The following is a 24,131-nucleotide window of genomic DNA, read 5'->3' on the forward strand; positions in this document are numbered from 1 at the left end:
GATGAGGGGCAGTAACCCCAAAACAGTTGTGTGAACATGAATATGCTAGTCCTGTTACAAGACCTGTTAAAAGATCAGCTATTGACTTACAGGGTAGCCACCTTCCAAGAGGTGGCGATGGGCAGGATTTTTCCATCACTCACTTTCTTATGCGACCTTTAAAACAAATTCTCCCCTATGGCTGTAGTTTTACTATAATTTCAGAAAAATGCATGTAGAACACACAAATATTTTATTTCATGCAATGCGGACTATTTTCCATTTGTGCTTGTCCACTTCATATGTGTTCTGGCAAAAAAAAAAAAGGAAGTTAGAACTATAATTGCATTGTGACCGAATCTATGTCTATGACCATCTAAGGGCCCATTTACACCAGCCGATCGCTAAAAAAATCGCTAATCGGCCATTGTTTTAGCGATCATTGGCGCATCTAAACGCGCGCCCATTGTGCACTTTTCGGGCACTGCTAGCTGATTGTTAAATTCAGTCTAACCTAAAAACCAAGCTACCTAATAGGTTATGCAAAATGATCGCTCAAAGCTGTTTGAGCGATCATCGGCCCATGTAAATGGGCCTTAAGATAGTAGAATCCTGGAGATTCCTCTTCTTATAGGGAGTTTTTTTTCTTAATTTGAATTGCAATATAGACAAAATGGGATCAATGACCATAGGAAATATGGGAAATGCTGCTAGTATTTTTTGTCTATTTTTGACTTTATTGACCCTTTAGCTCACCAGAACATACATACTTTAACGCTTAACACAAGTACACAAGGTTTGTGAAGACCATGCATAGTAACTAAGCAAGTTCTAAACAGGGCTACGAAAAGTATTTTTTATCAAGCATGAGTTCAGTTTCTGGCTCTTCGCACGCTACTAACATGCCTTGAGACTTTTGGACTCTTTAGCTTTGCGTTGTCTTGAATGTATTTATCCCAGCTGCTGCTTGTTGTGAAACCGATCACACAACAAGCAAGACGTGTGCCAGCATTTCCATTCTCCAAGCTGGCCTGGTTATTGCCTTTACCAAGGTCATCGGCCAACTTATGAACCACAATTGATCTTCCGAGTACACTATGTGGGCCAAATAGTGTAGCTTCAAGGTTTGTTAGGTGCCGTTGGATTTTGCCTTTTTGGACACGGAAGTTGCCAAAATCTCCTGGGTGATACGGGTGATTTATAGAATGGGGATTGAAATGTCCAGCTGTGGAGTCACATCCATTGCTAAGATCACCATAGTTATGGATATGAATGGCTCTTGAGGTTTGATTGACATCCATAGGAAACCCATGTGCGCTGAAGACCGCTTCTAACTTTCCGTCTGGATAGATTTGCTTAAACAAAATCTTGCCTGTGATTTGTAGCTCAGCTGCAGCCAGTTTTGGGTTTGGTTGTAGATGACATGTGGCGTAGACGGTTCTGTTTGGATTGCTCTCAAGGGGAATTCCGTTAAGGAACGTGGCCCATAAGTCGTTTAACTTTTGGGACATTTCTGTTAAAGTTTCTGTCGGGCAGGTTTGTTCCATCTCTGCTCCGATCCTGACGCATATCGAGATGAGGAATAGGACACGTTGGTAAAGCGCACAGGACATGGCTTACTTGGGTCTCTAAAAAAGAGAAAAAAACTCTGGTAAGTTTTTTTTTTTTGGTGAGATGTATTTCTAGAATTCACTATAAGAAAAGGAATAAATGAGAGAACCTGTCTTGTATCTATCTCTGTATACTGTATCTGTGTATGTGATGGTGGTAACCTATTTTGTGTAGCATCTTATTTCAGGCTGTATTCCTTGAGGTTCTTTACCCTTCAAAGTAAATGTCAGCCTTTCCTATGACTATCCGGTAATTGTGAATCTCTGATAACCTGGCTCCTTTTAATGGTAGATTAATGAGGACTCTACTGTATAATTACGGAGTTATCAGGATGCAAATGAAGCCCCAGCAGAACTAAAAGGGAAATGGCAAAAAAACTGACAAATAAGTTATTTGATTTTTTTTATTTTTTTTTAATTCCTAAAATAAACTGTTTTGCAGAAATCTTGCAGAGAAAATGTAAGGTATTGCAGGTTGTAGGCTCGGGGCTGACATCTGGCTGACTGGCATGGAGCTGGTATGATCCCTCGGCAGGGAGCATCAAGCCAAGTTCAGTAAGGGAAGTTATGGTCCCTTTCTCTTACAAACTAGGCAGTTGTGACATCAAAGGCTCGTTTCCTGACTCCGGCCACACAGCCCTATTAGTGGCTGCAACCTGGAGGCTTTGGGGGTAGCTAGCATAGGGCACTGAGGCCGACATTGCAGAATAAACAATGGTTTATTAACTGAAAATGGGTAAAATGCAACTTGAGACACTGATTGGATATCGCAGCCTACGGTGAAGTTTGCAAGTCCGTGTAAACTGTTATGCATTAGAGTCCTGGAAAAAGGTTAACCCAGAAGAAGAGTGCACAATGATTTTCTCATGACACGGTCCTTAGGTCTGGCAGTGTAGGGTACCTGCAATGATTTTAAGCCTAGTTGCTCGGGAATAAACCTACGTCAAACCGCTGGCACAAGTTCAGCATAGTTGGAGAAGAGAGAACAGAGGAACTGCTTTCATGCAGAATACTATAATTCCTGGCTCGTCCCAACTAACTTCTTTCCCTCCGGAAGATACTGCTCACAGGACCACGGTTACAGCCCAGTCGCACAAACTAAACAGCAACTCCTTATCCTCCATCTGCAGTTTACTGCTCTCTCCACATGCTACACTTCCCGCTCAGTTCTGTTCCTCCATTCTCGCTCCCTTTTAAAGAGACAGTGCCATTGAAAAATAGCATAACATTTAACACTGAACATTACCAGTGGTCCATCATTTCCGGCCTCTCCCTCTCCAAGTCTGGGATTGACTGATGCAGCCTTGTTTCAGTTGCAGACAGCGTATTGGGAGAAGCTTTCTGCTGCATAAAGCTTCTTCGTAGACCGCGTCTAAACGGCTCAAAAACTGTTTCATAGGAGGGGAACACACCAGTGGGCTATACAAGCCAAATTATGAGCCCCCGCTGCTGAGACAAGGAGTCCACCGAGAAATTGCACCTCACTAAGAATAAATGTTTAACCCCCTCCTTCTTAAGATGAGAAAAATTCGGATGTATGGTTGGAAAACTGATGTCCATCTGATGAGTGCAAATATGATTATTGGGGTGTTTGGTATATATATTTTTTGTCCTTTCCATAGGTGGGGAGTAGTTGAGTGGGTTTGGGTGGGTTTTGTACTCCTTGTACTTGGAACTTTTGTCTACTGCTTCATAAAGTTGTTTGGTCTTCCTCCAGATAAGTTTAACTAGAGAGACTTACTGCTTCGTCAACCTTGTTATATTATTGTGCTTTTATCATTACAGCTCAGCTTAAGTTACTATATAAAATACTACAGATATCGTACAGTTTGTGTTGGTGACACAACATATTTTTGACTTTTGTTTGCCCACGTGGCACATAAGTGAACTAGATCTCCACTGCCAACATTAATATAAATCCTGGCACCTAAACGCTTCTGTGCTTCAGAGAAACAATACTTAGTGTTGTACAAGTACTGTCAGGCTGTATACTTACCAATGGAGTCCCTGATGGGCCAGAAGAAAAGGACATCTCTATAGCAGCTACATCAAAGTCACTAGTTTTTGGACAAGTTGCCAATGAAGTAGGAATTTTTTTGTGCGTTCACTTTTGAAGACCAGTTTTACAGATAAAATTAATGTACATAAAAAGTTGAGCTACTCAGTAATTGCATTACTTACGGTTTACTAACCTCAGACTGTATTATAGCCTAGAGCTGTATTCACTATTCTACAGACTCCACAGCTGAAATCTCTCAGAATTCATTGCTGGGTCTATGTCTGCACAAAAATTGCCCTGGTGATATACATTCTGGGAACTGTACAGTATCCTCACTTAGGAAAAACTAACCTTCCCGTTGCATTTTAGTTGCACATACAAATTGCACTGGAACAAATACTATTATAGAACAGTGTACCAACTTTCCTGAGTGGTCATTAAGTCAGAGTTGGGATCCTGATCTCATAGAATCCCACCGAGTCTACTGTGCCACTACAGGTCCCCAAGAGGCTATTCTGCCATTTCCTACCCTGCCTAAACCCAACCTTCGTAAGTCCTCATAGCTGTTATGCCATTGCCTTTCATGGCATTCCAACTACCCTTAGCTGCAAGTGTACCAAGTGTACATGGCAGAATACTCTGATCAACACCAGATCACAGCCCCACACCATAGGGTGGTGAATACTATTCTAGTACAACGCCTTTTGAAAAGAGGTGCCATCTCTTTGAGGGACCGCTAAACACACATTGCAGCAGCAATATAACTAATTTACTATTCAAGACAGGATGCTGAATACTTGCAGAACACAGTTCTAATTCTTGAAAGGTTCACTTTGGTGCACAGGAAGATGAGTAATGCTCTTGATGTTGTCGCATTCGCCCCACCAGTCCACCCATTCTGTTCAGTTGTATCCAGGATAGCTGGCCACTCTGTCCACTGCTCAGTCTATTCTCAGGACATACTTCCTCTCTGTCCTAGGATCCCACTGTAGCAGCTGCCAGACAGTGCCTTCCTCCTCTCTGCTACAATCACTGATATAAGAGAATGATTTAGGGGCTCTGGTTGCCTCAAAATAAGCCCACAGTGGTGTTGGGCCACAAAGAAATCAAGTAGGATGCTCGGCTGCATAGCTAGAGGTGTAACCAGTAGAAAGAGGGAGATTGTGATCCCGCTTCTGGTGAGACTACATCTGGAATACTGTGCTCAGTTCTGGAGATCTCATCTACAGAAAGACATTGATAAAATAGAGCAAGTCCAAAGATGGGCTACAAAAATAGTGTAAGATCTCAACAACAAAACTTATCAGGAAAGATTTAAACAACTTAATCTGTATAGCCTGAAGGAGAGAAGGGAGATGGGGAGACATAAGGAAACCTTTCTTTGTGTCATGGGAGGGAAGAAGGGAGAGAGGAACATGATGGAAACCTTTTATATATGTTAAAGGTCTAAATAAGATTCAGGAGGATAGTGTATTTATTAGGGCGCTACACACTCAAGCAAGTGAGCACAGTCTGAGATTAGTTGGGGGGAAATCAGAAGCAAAGTGAGGAAATCTTTTACTGAAAGAGGAGCAGATGCTTGGAATAAACTTCTAGCAGATTTCGTTGGAAAATTAATGTTAAATTAATTCAAGCTGCCTGGCATAGGCAGAGATCTATCTTAAGGCCTCATGTCCACGGGGAAAATCAGATCCGCTGCAGATTCTACATGTAGAATCTGCAGCGGGTCCCTCCTGCCCCGCGGACATGAGGGCTGAAAATGCAAATAAATGAGAATAAACTTACCTCCGATCCGCTCCGTTTCTTCTCTTCGCGGCGGCATCATCTTCTCTCGTCGCGGCCGGATCTTCATTCTTCGGCTCGGCGGATGTGCACGATGACGTCGGTGACGTGCCCCGCGCATGCGCCGGGCCGAAGCAAAATGATCCGGCCGCGGCTGAGAGAAGATGGCGCCGCGGAGAAGAGAAGAACCGGAGCGGGTGAGTAAAATATGATTTTTGTGTCCCGCGGATCCGGACGGCTTCCATAGGCTTCAATAGAAGCCCGCGGGAGCCGTCCCCGCGGGAGACCCGCATGAAAATGGAGCATGGTCCAGATTTTTTCATGCTCCATTTTTTTTAAAATCACTTTTATTGACGATCCGCGGGTATTTATCTACCCGCGGGTGGTCAATGCATCCCTATGGGGTGCGGATCCGCGCGCGGGAGAAGAGTTAAAATCCGCTGCGGATTTTAATTCTTCTTTTTCCCGTGGACATGAGCCCTAAAAGAGAAATGAAAAGGAAACCATAGATGTGCAGACTAGATGGACCACGTGGTCTTTTTCTGCAGTCAGTTTTCTGTTTCTATATGGTTTCGCCCTGGTGGTTGCACCCCAACTCTCAATGAGCATTGCTCTGCATTGTAGTCCTTTTGTATGTCGGGTGAGGCTCTCCTTCCCTCTTCTGTGTCCAAGGCAGCTGTGTCATGGCACATAATGGCAGCAGAGCGCCGTTGCCATTACAATACCAACGCTCTACTGCCTACCCGTTCAGACACTACGCAGATTCTGTTGTTGCTTTCCAATAGAATCTCTAAGAAAAGTTTCTAGCAGCTTATTGAGTCCATACCACGAAAACTTCAGTCAAAGGAGTGGAGGAAGGATGCGGTCTCACCCAGTACTAGAAAGGCAAACCTAATATTGTAGGCATTAGTGGAATTAGTAGGATCCTAGTTCCTGTATGTAAGGCTCTCTTCAACTGGTGTTTTTGTCCAGTTCGTCAGGGTTCCCAGTATTTTTGGCAGCAAGAGCCATGCAGTCTACAGCACTGTTACAAGAATGCCAGAACCCCTACGGAACTGTGATGGACCCAATTATACTGAAGGTTAAAGGGGTTGTCCCGCGCCGAAACGGGGTTTTTTTTTCTTTTTTCAATAGCCTCCCCCCCCCCCCCCCGTTCAGCGCGAGACAAACCCGATGCATGTGTTGAAAAAAAAAAACGGATAGTACTTACCCGAATCCCCGCGCTCCGGTGACTTCTTACTTACCTTGCGAAGATGGCCGCCGGGATCTTCACCCTCGGTGGACCGCAGGTCTTCTGTGCAGTCCATTGCCGATTCCAGCCTCCTGATTGGCTGGAATCGGCACACGTGACGGGGCGGAGCTACGAGGAGCAGCTCTCCAGCACGAGCAGCCCCATTCAACACGGAGAAGACCGGACTGCGCAAGCGCGTCTAATCGGGCGATTAGACGCTGAAAATTAGACGGCACCATGGAGACGGGGACGCCAGCAACGGAACAGGTAAGTGAATAACTTCTGTATGGCTCATAATTAATGCACAATGTACATTACAAAGTGCATTAATATGGCCATACAGAAGTGTATACCCCCACTTTGTTTCGCGGGACAACCCCTTTAATGTTTTTTGTCAGGACTGTCAGTATCTGTAAGATGATCCAGCATCGCTGTCATGACTCATCATTGTGTTTACATGCTTTTGTGTTGCGTTTATATGCTGTTGTGTTGCGTTTGCATGCTGTTGTGCTGTGTTTACATGCTTTTGTGTTGCGTGTTTATGCTGTTGTGTTGTGTTTACATGCTGTTGTGTTGTGTTTACATGCTGTTGTGTTGTGTCTACATGCTGTTGTGCTGTGTTTACATGCTGTTGTGCTGTGTTTACATGCTGTTGTGCTGTGTTTACATGCTGTTGTGCTGTGTTTACATGCTGTTGTGCTGTGTTTACATGCTGTTGTGTTGTGTTTACATGCTGTTGTGTTGTGTTTACATGCTGTTGTGTTGTGTTTACATGCTGTTGTGTTGTGTTTACATGCTGTTGTGCTGTGTTTACATGCTGTTGTGTTTACATGCTGTTGTGCTGTGTTTACATGCTGTTGTGCTGTGTTTACATGCTGTTGTGCTGTGTTTACATGCTGTTGTGCTGTGTTTACATGCTGTTGTGCTGTGTTTACATGCTGTTGTGCTGTGTTTACATGCTGTTGTGCTGTGTTTACATGCTGTTGTGTTGTGTTTACATGCTGTTGTGCTGTGTTTACATGCTGTTGTGCTGTGTTTACATGCTGTTGTGTTTTACATGCTGTTGTGTTGTGTTTACATGCTGTTGTGCTGTGTTTACATGCTGTTGTGTTGCGTTTACATGCTTTTGTGTTGCGTTTACATGCTTTTGTGTTGCGTTTATATGCTGTTGTGTTGCGTTTATATGCTGTTGTGTTGCGTTTATATGCTGTTGCGTTTACATGCTGTTGTGCTGTGTTTACATGCTGTTGTGCTGTGTTTACATGCTTTTGTGTTGCGTTTACATGCTTTTGTGTTGCGTTTATATGCTGTTGTGTTGCGTTTATATGCTGTTGTGTTGCGTTTATATGCTGTTGTGTTTACATGCTGTTGTGCTGTGTTTACATGCTGTTGTGCTGCGTTTACATGCTGTTGTGTTGCGTTTATATGCTGTTGTGTTGCGTTTACATGCTGTTGTGTTGCGTTTACATGCTGTTGTGTTGTGTTTACATGCTGTTGTGTTGCGTTTACATGCTGTTGTGTTGTGTTTACATGCTGTTGTGCTGTGTTTACATGCTGTTGTGCTGTGTTTACATGCTGTTGTGCTGTGTTTACATGCTGTTGTGCTGTGTTTACATGCTGTTGTGCTGCGTTTACATGGTGTTGTGCTGCGTTTACATGCTGTTGTGCTGTGCTTACATGCTGTTGTGTTGAACTATAATGCAATTTGCTGTATTGTTACAAAATTCACTGAAAACCCCAGGGTTCTATTGCTACTAGAGATGAGCGAGCACCAAAATGCTCGGGTGCTCGTTACTCGAGACAAATTTTTCGCGATGCTCGAGGGTTCGTTTCGAGTAACGAACCCCATTGAAGTCACTGGGCGACTCGAGCATTTTTGTATATCGCTGATGCTCGCTAAGGTTTTCATTTGTGAAAATCGGGGCAATTCAAGAAAGTGATGGGAACGACACAGAAACGGATAGGGCAGGCGAGGGGCTACATGTTGGGCTGCATCTCAAGTTCCCAAGTCCCACTATTAAGCCACAATAGCGGCAAGAGTGGGCCCCCCCCTCCCAACAATTTTTACTTCTGAAAAGCCCTCATTAGCAATGCATACCTTAGCTAAGCACCACACTACCTCCAACAAAGCACAATCACTGCCAGCATGACACTCCGCTGCCACTTCTCCTGGGTTACATGCTGCTAATTCCCCCCCCCCCCCCACGACCCAGTGTCCACAGCGCACACCAAACTGTCCCTGCCCAGCCTTCAGCTGCCCTCATGCCACGCCACCCTCATGTCTATTTATAAGTGCGTCTGCCACAGGAAAAGCAGGCACACACTGCAGAGGGTTGGCACGGCTAGGCAGCGACCCTCTTTAAAAGGGGCGGGGCGATAGCCCACAATGCTGTACAGAAGCAATGAGAAATCCAGTCCTGTGCCACCTCCATCTGGAGCTGCACACGTGGGCATACCAATGGGGAACCTATGTGCCACACACTATTCATTCTGTCAAGGTGTCTGCACGCCCCAGTCAGACCGCGTTTTTTTATAAATAGTCACAGGCAGGTACAACTCCGCAATGGGAATTCCGTGTGCACCCACAGCATGGGTGGCTCCCTGGAACCCACCGGCGGTACATAAAAATATCCCATTGCAGTGCCCATCACAGCTGAGGTAGTAATGTCATGTTTAATGCAGGTGGGCTTCGGCCCACACTGCATGCCCCAGTCAGACTGGGGTTCTTTAGAAGTGGAAACAGATGCATTTACAACTCCCTGTGGACCCACAGCATGGGTGGGTGCCAGGAAGCCACCGGCGGTACATAAATATATCCCATTGCATTGCCCAACACAGCTGAGGTAGCAATGTCATGTTTAATGCAGGTGGGCTTCGGCCCACACTGCATGCCCCAGTCAGACTGGGGTTCTTTAGAAGTGGAAACAGATGCATTTACAACTCCCTGTGGACCCACAGCATGGGTGGGTGCCAGGAAGCCACCGGCGGTACATAAATATATCCCATTGCATTGCCCAACACAGCTGAGGTAGTAATGTCATGTTTAATGCAGGTGGGCTTCGGCCCACACTGCATGCCCCAGTCAGACTGGGGTTCTTTAGAAGTGGAAACAGATGCATTTACAACTCCCTGTGGACCCACAGCATGGGTGGCTCCCTGGAACCCACCGGCGGTACATAAAAATATCCCATTGCATTGCCCAACACAGCGGATGTAACGTCAGCTGTAATGCAGGTGGGCTAAAAATTCATTTGATTACACTGTAGACGAGGGCCCACAAAAATTGCTGTATCAACAATACTAATGTACATCAGAAAAATTGGCCATGGCCAACCAAGAGGGCAGGTGAAACCCATTAATCGCTTTGGTTAATGTGGCTTAATTGGTAACTAGGCCAGGAGGCAGCCCAGTTAAAATAAAAATAGGTTGAGGTGAAAGTTTCAACGCTTTAATGAGCATTGAAACGTATAAAAATTGTTTAGAAAAATTATATGACTGAGCCTTGTGGGCCTAAGAAAAATTGCCCGTTTGGTGTGATTATGTGAGGTTTCAGGAGGAGGAGCAGGAGGAGGAATATTATACACAGATTGATGAAGCGAAAAGGTCCCCGTTTTTGATGGGGATACAGAACGATGCTTCCATCCGCGGGTGCAGCCTACGTATTGCTTAGGTATCGCTGCTGTCCGCTGGTGGAGAAGAGAAGTCTGGGGAAATCCAGGCTTTGTTCATCTTGATGAGTGTTAGCCTGTCGGCGCTGTCGGTTGACAGGCGGGTACGCTTATCTGTCATGATTCCCCCAGCCGCACTAAACACCCTCTCTGACAAGACGCTAGCCGCAGGACAAGCAAGCACCTCCAGGGCATACAGCGCGAGTTCAGGCCACGTGTCCAGCTTCGACACCCAGTAGTTGTAGGGGGCAGAGGCGTCACGGAGGACGGTCGTGCGATCGGCTACGTACTCCCTCACCATCCTTTTACAGTGCTCCCGCCGACTCAGCCGTGACTGGGGAGCGGTGACACAGTCTTGCTGGGGAGCCATAAAGCTGTCAAGGGCCTTAAAGAGTGTTGGCCTGCCTGTGCTGTACATGCTGCCTGATCTCCGCGCCTCCCCTGCTACCTGGCCCTCGGAACTGCGCCTTCGGCCACTAGAGCTGTCGTATGGGAATTTTACCATCAGTTTGTCCGCCAGGGTCCTGTGGTATAGCATCACTCTCGAACCCCTTTCCTCTTCGGGTATGAGAGTGGAAAGGTTCTCCTTATACTGTGGGTCGAGCAGTGTGTACACCCAGTAATCCGTAGTGGCCAGAATGCATGTAACGCGAGGGTCACGAGAAAGGCATCCTAATATGAAGTCAGCCATGTGTGCCAGGGTACCTGTACGCAACACATGGCTGTCCTCACTAGGAAGATCACTTTCAGGATCCTCCTCCTCCTCCTCCTCAGGCCATACACGCTGAAAGGATGACAGGCCAGCAGCATGTGTACCCTCACCAGTGGGCCAAGCTGTGTCTTCACCCTCCTCCTCATCTTCCTCCTCCTCCTCCTCACCGCGCTGAGATATAGACAGGAGGGTGCTCTGACTATCCAGCGACATACTGTCTTCCCCCGGCTCTGTTTCCGAGTGCAAAGCGTCTGCCTTTATGCTTTGCAGGGAACTTCTCAAGAGGCATAAAAGAGGAATGGTGACGCTAATGATTGCAGCATCGCCGCTCACCACCTGGGTAGACTCCTCAAAGTTTCGAAGGACCTGGCAGATGTCTGCCAACCAGGCCCACTGTTCTGAAAATAATTGAGGAGGCGGACTCCAGGAGGCGGACTCCAGGAGGCGGACTCCAGGAGGCGGACTCCAGGAGGCGGACTCCAGGAGGCGGACTCCAGGAGGCGGACTCCAGGAGGCGGACTCCAGGAGGCGGACTCCAGGAGGCGGACTCCAGGAGGCGGAGGAATAGGAGGAGGAGGAATAGGAGGAGGAATAGGAGGAGGAGGAGGAGGAGGAGGAGGAGGAATAGGAGGAGGAATCAGGGAGATATAGTGGCCCTGCCCGCCTGTGCTTGTCCACGTGTCCGTTGTTAAGTGGACCTTGGCAGTAACCGCGTTGGTTGGTTATTAACTGCAACAGAGCGGTGATTTCAGAGCCAGGAAATAATTTGGCGCAAGCCTGCTGTAACACTTAGCTGGCTGCGTATTTATTTGGAGAACTACTACCCCCAGCAGACACGGATCCACAACACTGAGCAGAGTGACAGGCAGGCCAAATAGATTTTTTCCAAATATTTTTTTCTAAAGGACCACTGCGTATATTCAATCTATAATATATGTCTTCTGGCCCTGCCTACACAATTCTGTCCCTGATGTGTGTGTCACGGAACTGCAGTGTTGCACTGTTATTAACTGCAACAGAGCGGTGATTTCAGAGCCAGGAAATAATTTGGCGCAAGCCTGCTGTAACACTTAGCTGGCTGCGTATTTATTTGGAGAACTACTACCCCCAGCAGACACAGACCCAGAACACTGAGCAGAGTGACAGGCAGGCCAAATAGATTTTTCCCCATGACATCATGACAGCATACGCTGGAGGTTGCTCACCTGCTGACCTGAAGGGACAGGAAGAGGCAGAGTATAAAAAGAACCTCCCCTCCACCAACACCAGCACACGGCCCACGGCACCACCCTGGGATCTGACCATAGTCCTTTAGGCCTTCTGCGACCCCCCATTCGAACCGATTACGGATCTATCCATCGCCTGGCTGACATACAAGGTAGCCCTGCTTGTGGCAGTTACGTCGGCCAGACGCGTGGGGGAAATCCAGGCCCTCTCACGAAGGGCCCCATATATGACTATCCACCCAGACAAAATAGTTTTTTCTTTAGACCCGTCCTTCCAGCCTAAAGTATTGTCAGATTTCCACAAGGGCCAACCAATAGTTATTCCAGCCTTTTGCCAAAATTTCAAAAATGGAAAAGAACAAAAGCTCCACAATATAGACGTCAAAAGAGCGGTACTAGCGTACCTTGAGGCAACGGAAAGTTTCAGGAAGTCTGACAAGCTTTTCGTTCAATTTCAGGGGCAGGCCAAAGGAAAGGTCGCTTCTAAAGATGCGATCGCCAGGTGGCTCAGGAGAGCCATCCAGGAGGCTTACAAGGCCAAGGGCATCCCCCTCCAGAAGGATTGAAGGCCCACTCAACGAGAGCGGTGGCATCCTCTTGGGCAGAGAGAGCGCACGCGTCGATTGAGCAAATCTGTAACGCAGCCACATGGACTTCAGGCCATACTTTCATTAAACATTATAGGCTGGACTTTAAATATAGTCAGGACGCATCCTTCGGTAGGAAGATGCTCCAAGCCGTAATCCCTCCCTAAAAAGCCCATGCCACTTATTTGGTATTCCTCCAGCGTATGCTGTCATGATGTCATGGGGAAAACGGGAATTTTTTCTTACCGATAATTCCCTTTCTGGAAGACATCATGACAGCATACGGGCTTTTTTCCCCCCCTTACCAACATGGTTAACCTAGTTTGTCCAACACATGAGGTAATGTGTATGCTTTGACTTCTGAGGTGTGTGATGTTAATAAAAACACACCTTCTGGTTAAATAGCTGGTCACTGTGGTCATTTGGAACGCACTGGTGTTGGTGGAGGGGAGGTTCTTTTTATACTCTGCCTCTTCCTGTCCCTTCAGGTCAGCAGGTGAGCAACCTCCAGCGTATGCTGTCATGATGTCTTCCAGAAAGGGAATTATCGGTAAGAAAAAATTCCCGTTTTTTCAAATATTTTTTTCTAAAGGACCACTGCGTATATTCAATCTATAAGATGTCTTCTGGCCCTGCCTACAGAATTCTATCCCTGGAGTATTACTGCAGGGCGCAATGCTCTGCACGGCCGATATACCCCAAAAAAAAAAATGTGCAACACTGCTAAAAGCAGCCTCCACACTACTGCACACGGTTAGATGTGGCCCTAAGAAGGACCGTTGGGGTTCTTGAAGCCTACACTAACTCCTAACACTCTCCCTACAGCAGCTCCAACACGATACCACTGTCCCTCAGCTATGTCACAACGCATCTGAGGCGAGCCGCGGGAGGGGCCGATTTAGATACTCGGGTGACACCTGATCTCCCCAGCCACTCACTGCAGGCGGGTGGTATAGGGCTTGAACGTCACAGGAGGAAGTTGTAATGCCTTCCCTGTCTTTCAATTGGCCAGAAAAGCGCGCTAACGTCTCAGAGAGGAAAATGAAAGTAACCCGAACATCGCGTGGTGCTCGTTAAGAGTAACGAGCATCCCGAACACGCTAATACTCGAACGAGTATCAAGCTCGGACGAGTACGTTCGCTCATCTCTAATTGCTACCATAAAAACATAATAGAAACTAAACTTTAGTAAAGCAAAATTTGATGAGCTTAGAACTACTATCGGTAACATTAATTGGGACAACATCCTCAAAAATATCAGTACGGAGGAAAAATGGGAAAAGTTCAAAAGGATCCTAATCGCCTCATGTGAGCAGTCCATTCCCTTTAAAAATAAAAGAAACTCAGCTAAAAGGAAACCAATGTGGTTCGACAAGACGGTACGAGGGGCAATAAACGAAAAGAAGAAAGCGTTCAAACTACTAAAGCAACAAGGCAGCGAAGAAGCGCTAAAATCATACAGGGAAAAAAACAAAATATGCAAAGACACGATTAAAACTGCCAAGGAGGAAGCAGAAAGACGGATCGCAAAAGAGAGCAGAAACAACCCGAAGCTATTTTTCAACTACATAAACAGCAAAAGGATTTGCAGGGAGAGCGCTGGCCCTTTAAAAAACAATGCAGGAGAAATCATTGATGATGACGAAGGGAAAGCAAATCTAATAAACAGTTTCTTCTCAAGTGTGTTCACCAAAGAAAAGGAAATGCCACACGAGATGCAGGGGAATAAAACGAACTCCTCACAAAATATCTCATACCTAACGCAGGAGGAGGTGCGGAAGCGTCTAAAGAAAACTAAGATTGATAAATCACCGGGCCCAGATGGATTACACCCAAGGATACTAAAGGAACTAAGTGACGAGATAGCTAGGCCGCTATACCTAATATTTCTAGACACTATCAAGACCGGAGTAGTACCATTGGACTGGCGCATTGCCAACGTGGTTCCAATTTACAAAAAAGGGAGCAAAAGTGAGCCTGGTAACTACAGGCCAGTAAGTCTCACTTCAGTAACGGGAAAAATTTTCGAGGGGATTCTGAGAGACGCCATCGATGAGTACCTCAAGGAGATTAAGGGAATAACTCCTCACCAGCATGGATTCATGAAGGGTCGCTCATGTCAGACAAATCTGATCAGTTTCTACGATGAAGTAAGCTCTAAGCTGGACCAGGGAGAATCTATTGATCTTGTATATCTGGACTTCTCTAAAGCCTTTGACACCGTGCCACATAATAGGCTAATATACAAAATGAGGCAGCTCGGACTGGGCGAAAACGTGTGTAAGTGGGTAAAAAATTGGCTCAACGATAGAAAGCAGAGGGTGGTAATAAATGGTTCGTACTCTGATTGGACCACAGTCGCTAGCGGGGTGCCACAGGGTTCAGTACTAGGCCCCACTCTGTTCAACATATTTATCAATGACCTGATAGAGGGGCTGCACAGCAAAATATCAATATTTGCTGATGACACAAAATTATACAATATAATTAATGCAACGGAGGACAATGTGCGGCTACAAACGGACCTGGATAAGCTGGGGGCTTGGGCAGAAAAATGGCAAATGAAGTTCAATGTTGAAAAATGTAAGACTATGCACATGGGCAGGAGGAACGGATGTCACAAATATTCACTTAATGGGGTACCACTAGGGAAAAGTGATATGGAAAAGGATCTGGGGGTATTAGTGGATAATAGACTAAACTGGAGTAACCAATGCCAGTCAGCCGCTGCAAAGGCAAATAAAGTCTTGGGGTGCATCAAAAGAGGTATAGGGGCGAAGGACGAGAACATTATCCTTCCATTATATAAGGCACTTGTCAGACCTCACATGGAATACTGCGTACAATTCTGGACACCGGTGCTCAGGAAAGATGTCACAGTGCTTGAGGGGGTTCAAAGAAGAGCGACTAAACTAATACATGGAATGACGGGACTGGAATACCCAGAGAGGCTATCCAAATTGGGACTATTTACTCTAGAAAAAAGAAGGTTAAGAGGCGACCAAATAACTATGTATAAGTACATGAGGGGACAACACAAGGATCTCTCCCGTGATCTGTTTACACCCAGGACTGCGACGGTAACAAGAGGACATCCGCTACGATTAGAGGAAAGTAGGTTTCATCACCAACACAGAAAGGGGTTCTTTACTGTAAGAGCAGTTAGACTGTGGAACTCTCTACCGGAGGAAGTGGTGATGGCAAAATCCATAGAGGAGTTTAAAAGGGGACTTGATGTCTTTCTGAAGAAGGATATTACAGGATATAAATTTTAGGTTAAGTGTCAATCCTGGTATATAGGCAGGTAGGAACTATTAGGGGTTGATCCAGGGAACAGTCTGATTGCCATTAGGGAGTCGGGAAGGAATTTTTTCCCCAAAAGGGCTAATTGACTTCTGGCCTTGGGGTTTTTTGCCTTCCCCTGGATCAACACAGTAGGATAGACAGGCTGGACTAGATGGACAATGTCTTCATTCGGCCTTACATACTATGTTACTATGTTACCATAAAAACATATAAATGTTTGCTTATATGCATAAAGAACTTCCTACTACATTTAGTGCTAAAATAAAATGATTGATTTTTAAGTTACGCACTGCAGAGCTAAATGTAAACTTGCCTTCCCTGTAAGATTATGGTGGCCATTCAAAACTGTCATGGAACAATATTTTAGTGTCTCATTTCCCTGGAAACACTGGGAGGGGTGCACATCCATATCCGTAATATTATCACCCAATACGTCACTATGACATTCAGGCAATTCATTGGTTGTTTGATGATAAGTTAGAGGAAGGAAATCTCTTATTAACGTTGAGCAAACCTAGTTAGCAAATATCAACCTGAAATAGGGTTTTACTACTTCAGTTTGCTCAACACTAGTCCTAAGATCGTCTAAGATCCATAAAGGTCCTGTATAATGCTCTGGGAGCATTAACACTATCGAAGATCCATAAAGGTCCTGTATAATGCTCTGGGAGCATTAACACTATCGAAGATCCATAAAGGTCCTGTATAATGCTCTGGGAGCATTATGTAGGGCTTTTATGGCTCTTAGACTGTGTTATGCACCAACATTAGAGATTTTGCTGAACTTTTGGTTCAGTTTGAACTAATTTAGGCCAAATTGAATTTTTTGTGGAAGTTCAGCGAACCAGCTGAACCAAACTTTTCAAAAGTGCACTTATCACTACTCTTTATATACAGTACTGTGCAAAACATTTATGCAGGTGCGAAAAAATGTTACAAAGTAAGAATGCTTTCAAAGATAGAAGTGTTAATGTTTTGTCAATTAACAAAATGCAAAGTGAAGGAACAAAAGAGGAATGTCAGTCAAATCTATATTTGGTGTGACCACTCTTTGCCTTCAAAACTGCATCAGTTCTTCTAGATACTCTTGTACAGTTCTTGCAGGAACTTGGAAAGGAGGTTTTTCCAAACCTCTTGCAGAAGTAACCCTAGATCTTCTGTGGCTGTAGCCTGCTCAAACCCTTTTATCTCTTCAAATAATTCCAGACACACTTGATGTTGCGATCAGGGCTGGGTGGGGCCGTATCATCACCTCAGGTCTCCTTGTTCTTGTTTACACTGAAGATAGTTCCTAATGACCTTTGCTGTATGTTTGGCGTCATTGTCTAGCTGTAGAATAAATTTGGAGTCGGACACAGATTTTTGAAAAATTCTTACTTTTGTAGCATTTTTTTCCACACCTGCCTAAAACTTTTACACAGTACTGTGCTTGATTTTATTTACACTTCGCCACAGCTGCCACCCATGCCATATATTCGACACCTTGTGGATGGCACTTTAATTTGACAGTTAAGAAGTATTACACACCCCCGAAGATAAAGACTGATTGAAATGCATAGGATCTTTGGAGTGAATTGCTTCTAGACAGACAGAATTTAACCCTTTGCAATCCAATTTTGGATTCAGGGTTTCCTAGCGGGATTTCTCTTTCTGACATTATACAATGGCACCATCTGCTGGCTAGAGCCAGTACTGCGGTATGGGGGATGTTGGAGAGGCCCCCCGACAACAGAGCGGCCAGTAATATACAGTAAGAATACCCTGCCGGATGACTTCTGACATCGGAGCTGTACAGCCTTCAATCAGAATGACTTCAGACGTCAGACAGTGGATTGGAAAGGGTTAAGCCTCTTCTCTCCTCTTATGCTATGAAGTAGAAAAAGATCATCCACAGGGTTATTGTAGGCTTTAAATCAGCTTTTTGCACTGTAGAAGGCGGATTCACATTTATCTCGCTAGTTGGTAACGTGAGAATCGATAATACATCGCAGTACCAGTTTTTAAGCATATCAAAAAAACATTTATTTTAACTTTTAATTGCATTCTGACCACAGCAGATTAGCACCCACTCATGTGTTTCACTGTAGCAGGAGGTGCCGACCAACTTTATCTTTTGCATAAACTAAAGCCGTGTTGCTAACGGAAGAAAACCTAACAAATTGTAGGACTTTGATTACTGGATGGGAATGTTTTCTCCACCTTCTCTTCTCCTTTCTGGCATGTAACATTATTGTATATACTGTGGATATGTTGTAACTGTCTCAGATGTATAAAACTAATACACTTTCTTATAAATAGTGCAGGGCCTGAGGGGGTTGCATATAACATAGGGATTTAAAGATGGTCTGCGCTTGGCATAATGTAAGGGACCAAATGCAGTGGATTCGCTGTTTTCCAGGTGAGTGACAGCCTCGCAGACACAGAGCTAAACTAATTCCCAAGCAAGGAACGGCAAGTCAAGCTACATGACCAGGGTCATGGTCCCCTTTTTCTTCATTAGTGGGCAACTGGGAGATAAGGGTCTAATGACCCATTTCTGGCCATTCCAGTTCAGTTGAGGGCCAGTCCTTAAAGTAGACCCCATTGGCCGCCGTGGCCCAAAAACTCTGAGGATAGCTCACATAGTTCTCGGACGTCGTTTTTACTAAACAAGCAACAGCTTTATTAACTATGGAACAGGAAAAAAGAACTGGTGATTCAGGTTATTTCAGTCTAACAATAAGGCTAGAAGGCCAGTGTGGACTGTTATTAAACAGAGTTCTGGCCCGGTTGTCTGGGAGCGGCAATAAACTGTAATTGTGTCGCAAAACAGTACTTAGGTACTTCTCATAACTGCGCCAGCCATACAATGTTCCCCATAACTGCCACCCCCACAGTGATCCACATAACAGCACCAGTCTTACAATGTGCCCCATAACAGTGCTCCACATAACTGCGCCAGCCATACAATGTGCCCCATAACAGTGCCAGCCCCACAGTGATCCACATAACAGCACCAGTCTTACAATGTGCCCCATAACAGTGCTCCACATAACTGCGCCAGCCATACAATGTGCCCCATAACAGTGCCAGTCCCACAGTGCTCCACATAACTGCACCAGCCATACAATGTGCCCCATAACAGTGCCAGTCCCACAGTGCTCCACATAACTGCACCAGCCATACAATGTGCCCCATAACAGTGCCAGCCCCAGAGTGCTCCACATAACAGCACCAGTCTTACAATGTGCCCCATAACAGTGCTCCACATAACTGCGCCAGCCATACAATGTGCCCCATAACAGTGCCAGTCCCACAGTGCTCCACATAACTGCGCCAGCCATACAATGTGCCCCATAACAGTGCCAGCCCCACAGTGCTCCACATAACAGCACCAGTCTTACAATGTGCCCCATAGCAGTGCTCCACATAACTGAGCCAGCCATACAATGTGCCCCATAACAGTGCCAGTCCCACAGTGCTCCACATAACAGCACCAGCCATACAATGTGCCCCATAACAGTGCCAGTCCCACAGTGCTCCACATAACAGCACCAGCCATACAATGTGCCCCATAACAGTGCCAGCCCCACAGTGCTCCACATAACAGTGCCAGCCATACAATGTGCCGCATAACAGTGAGCGCCCCACAGTGCTCCACATAACTGCGCCAGCCATACAATGTGCCCCATAACAGTGCCTGCCCCACAGTGCTCCACATAACAGTGCCAGCCATACAATGTGCCACATAATGGTGCTCTACATAACTGCGCCAGCCATACAACGTGCCGCATAACCGTGCCTGCCCCACAGTGCTCCACATGACCGCACCAGCCATACAATGTGTCCCATAACAGTGCCAGTCCCACAGTGCTCCACATAACAGCGCTAGCCATACAATGTGCCCCATAATAGTGCCAGCCCCACAGTGCTCCACATAACAGTGCCAGCCATACAATGTGCCCCATAACCATGCCAGTCCCAAAGTGCTCCACATAACAGCGCTAGCCATACAATGTGCCCCATAACAATGCCCACCACTCAGTGTCCCCCACAACAATATCAGCCACATAGTGCACCATTACTATATCTGCTCTGGCACGTGTGCAGCTTCTTACTGCTACTGAAGCTGCTGTTTGGTGACGCCACTCAGTGCGTCAGGAGCATTTGGCTGTTTTGTTACAGCCCTGTCCTTGTGAAGCGTCAGATACGCATGTCCTGATGGTTGGAGGCCGCACATAACGACATCGCGGGTTGTAAGAATCTACTGATGTAAATAGACATAAACAATTATAAGTAAAATATATTCTGGGGTTTTCTACAGAAGTAATAAGGGAAAGTAGAAAATATCTGTAATTGAAAATGCTTTGATCTATTGGAAAACTTTACTTTTTCCTTCAACTGCGGAGATATCAATAACCTGTAGTTAAATTATCAAAGGGAGCAGAAATTGTGTTGGAGAATGGAATCCTAGTTTCTGGCCCAGTGGAGCATAAGATGGAAGACTCAGCAGCGAGATGTTCAATAATGAAGTAATAAGCGGGTTACACTTGGAAACAGTACCAGCTTTCCCAACGGCCCGGCCACACTGCATTTGTATGCAGGATTTTCTCACATCAACCAACCAGTGGTTTCTATGCATCTGTCTAGTGCAAACTACATGAGGTCAAGGTTAGACTAAGTCCAAATAAGTGAGGTATTACATGACGGCAAATGAAATCAATAAGTTTGCGTAATGAATGGATATTAATGGTCTTGCGGATCCACTACCACTGTGTGCCAATCCTGGTCCTCTCTGCTGTTACCTCAGAACATATGGACAGGGATTGCCCAAAGTGGACAAACCCTATAGGAGGGTAATGCTACACGTCACAAACTTTCAGCGAAGGCCTTTCAGGTTCGTTTCATGACTCTACAACAAGGGTGCACAACCTTTTCTGGTCTGAGGACCACATTGTCATACTGAATCACTCCCACGGCCACAATAAAACTCAAAAGAGTTGTACCAAGATTGACTTTTAGCACCTACCCACAGGATAAGTGATTAAAGTCTGATTGATGGGGGTCTCACTTCTGAGACCTCTACTGATCCCAAGAAGAGGGATCCCATGTCACCTCTCCTCCTCACTGCGACATCGTCGCACCCCCTGCAGGGTGGAGAAGATCGAGTGGAGCAACGGTTGCACATACGTCAGGCTTTTAGCGGCGCTGCGGAATAAGTTGGCAAATAAATACTATTATTATGACATATCCTGTGGATAGGTGATAAAAGTCAGTCTTGGTTCTGGACAAATGTCAAAGGATTATTCTAATCTGAGACATTTATGGCACATTAAAAGTATATTCTGTAAATGTCTGATCGGTGCAGCTTCCACTTCCAGAACTAGTGGGAGAATGGGGGTCCCCAATCAATGCATGAAAGAGGAGAGGACCATACTTACATCTCTCCATTGAAAATGATGGGTGTTGTGTTAACAATCTAGCATTTTAAGTATAATATACTCATGTACTCCTTTCTGGAGTTGTTAGGGGTCCTATTTACTCATATATGGGGCAACATTAATACGTGCCCATTCCTGCTCCCTCTTCTTCCCGAGACCTGAGCAGCCACACATAGATAAGTGTTTCCGTGTCCAGATTATTGGGGGCTGCATGTGACGGAGCAATTAATCAGGAAGACCAGGATGAACATTCGTAAATAGTTGAGTTGTGCTGAAGCTTATTCCACGACGCCCTCCGACACACTAGCATACTTTGAACTGTGTGCTGTCCATGCTGGAAATACCGCGAGATTTCTGCGGCAGAAATGCAGCTTCAAAACTCGTGGGTTTTGAATTGACTTAACTACCTCTAGTCCGCTGCGACCATTTCTCCCCATAGAGAGGAGAGATGGCCTCAGCGGAGACAGCAATACAACTGACCTGCCGCGGCTTTGATTTCCGTGCGGCATGTCAGTTTCAGCGCGGCTTATCCGCAACGGCTTCTCCACTGTGTGGATGAGACTTTTGCAAAAATGCATAATGCGAGGGAACCCATTGAAATTAATGGGTTCTATTCTCTGTGCAAAATCGCCATCTGCAGACAGATAAAAGCCTATAAACATTACAATATGCTACCATTGCAACATGATTTTTGCAAACCACACAGGCTTATGCATAAAGAGAGCCCTACAAGGTAACAAAAAAATACAAATGAGAGAATCAGTCAAATGTAGGCATTTGTAACCGGACAACCATATCTGCTTCTATCAATATCAGATGACACATATACCAGCGAAGGTAAATAAATTCTAACATCCTAGTAGCAGCAGTGTAATAGTAATATAACAAGATGACAGCCTATTGCTGCACATCAAGGGCAGAATATTCCATCTGCTAAATCTAAGCAACGCAACTAGTCATTAACTGCAACGGCTGTCACCGGGACATAGGCTCCACTTCACACAAGTCTATATTAACGATGCTGTGATGTCAGTTTATGGGGAAGAATAAAGTTTCTAGAAATGAGTACTTTTTGCAATATCATTTCTGCACGGATTTGGACCCCCACTGAGACCCCACTGTTCACACATGATATGCCCACATCTTGTCCTGTTCTTGCTGCAGTCTGTATACTTCTATCAACTACTTGTTACAATCTAGTCTTTTATATTATATAACGTGATAGCTGAATGTATTGGTTCTGTTCTCCTAGTCTGGTTAAGCCATTGCAGTGCTAGTTACCTGTGTAGTGGGAGCTGGCGTGTAAAGACGTGAGGATCAGGGGCTTCTTGTGTGCGGAGTCTTGGAAGTGCTGAGGTTTTGTAAGCCTCTGCTGTGGGAGGGGTCACAGTCTCCATTAGGATTTACATTCCAGTGGGCTTTTTTGGAATCATTAACCTTTGGTTATGTAAAAGTTGCACACAACAAGCCTGCAGCGATGCCTTGGGTTTCTTCCAGGGCTTACTTAACAGGCGCATGATGTTGTGGATGTAACATGGAATCTCATTAGACAGCAGAAGAAATCTGGATTCAGTGCTAAGTATTTTATATCCAGCAAAACCGCCTAACTGTATCCAAGTACATAGGTAAAATTAGAAGTATGGGCGACATTCAAAGCCCTTTAAAGGGGTGGTCCGGTTACTGGGTGTGAAAATCAAAAGATATACTTACCCTCCGTGGCTGCTGCGATCCAGTACAGATGATGTCACAGGAACTTACATGATCAATGCAGCCAATGAAAGGCTGCAACGTCACGTTCTTGAACTCCTGACATCATGGCGATCAGGATATGAGCGCCGATGCCAGGGAGAATGAGCAGTGATGCTGTAGCCACTTAGCGGTCACCTGATTTCCTGTGACCTAATAAAAGATGTAGTCAGCAGCACAAACCTGGTACTGTTATTCAGGGAACCGGATCCAAATGCACACCCAACAAAGATCCTGACCCTGGATCCAACTTTAGACCAAATAGAAACCGTATGGTTTCTATTTGGTCTGATTTCCTGTGACATCACAGGAATCATTGGGATCACAGCACTGGATCTCAGCGGCCACAGAGGGTAAGTGTCTCTATGTTTATTATTTTTACACAGAGGGTCCTGTTGAGTAGGGTTGTCCAGTAACCACACAACTCCTTTAAAGTTTTCTCATTGTTTATGGCCATTCCACAAGATATGCTATATATTATAGTAGAAAACCCCTTAAAAGACCTTCCACATGTGCAGAATATTTCTCCAAGACACCTAAAGACGCGGCTTAATCTGCTGCTGCGGATCTCTGCTTTGTAACTCACATGTATATATGTGGATTTTGGTGCAGAATTTTTTTGGTGCATCTTGCAGAAATATTTGGCACCTGTGAAAGGTTCCTAAGGGTGGCAGTACATGCTGTCATTGATCTATTTTAACCATATGTGGATCCTCTGCTAACTACTAGCTGGACCATTGGGTTGTTAAGTTCTAAACTATTGATGGTATTTCTTCAGAGTAGGTCATCAATAGTAGAACGTATGGAATCTGTCGCCTGGGATCTCCACCGATCAGCTGTTTACCGGGCTGGTATTCTTGTGCAC

General features: G+C 45.4%; 1 protein-coding gene across 1 annotated transcript; it reads right to left on the reverse strand.

Moving 5' to 3' along the window:
* Window positions 1–683: 683 nt before the first annotated feature.
* On the reverse strand, window positions 684–22,881 carry LOC136573340 (extracellular superoxide dismutase [Cu-Zn]-like). The gene is made up of 2 exons (XM_066574630.1): window positions 22,802–22,881; window positions 684–1,607 (listed from the first exon to the last, which is right to left on the reverse strand). Exon 2 carries the CDS (start codon window positions 1,590–1,592, stop codon window positions 852–854), a length of 741 nt encoding a protein of 246 aa, XP_066430727.1. The 5' UTR covers window positions 1,593–1,607; window positions 22,802–22,881; the 3' UTR covers window positions 684–851.
* Between the last annotated feature and the right edge of the window lie 1,250 nt (window positions 22,882–24,131).

The sequence above is a fragment of the Eleutherodactylus coqui genome, chromosome 7 (genome assembly GCF_035609145.1).
Source record: "Eleutherodactylus coqui strain aEleCoq1 chromosome 7, aEleCoq1.hap1, whole genome shotgun sequence".
In the NCBI taxonomy this organism is placed as follows: domain Eukaryota; kingdom Metazoa; phylum Chordata; class Amphibia; order Anura; family Eleutherodactylidae; genus Eleutherodactylus; species Eleutherodactylus coqui.

Coding starts and splice junctions, on each gene's coding strand:
- LOC136573340 (XM_066574630.1), bottom strand. CDS start 1,592: ATGTCCTGTGCGCTTTACCAACGTGTCCTATTCCTCATCTCGATATGC.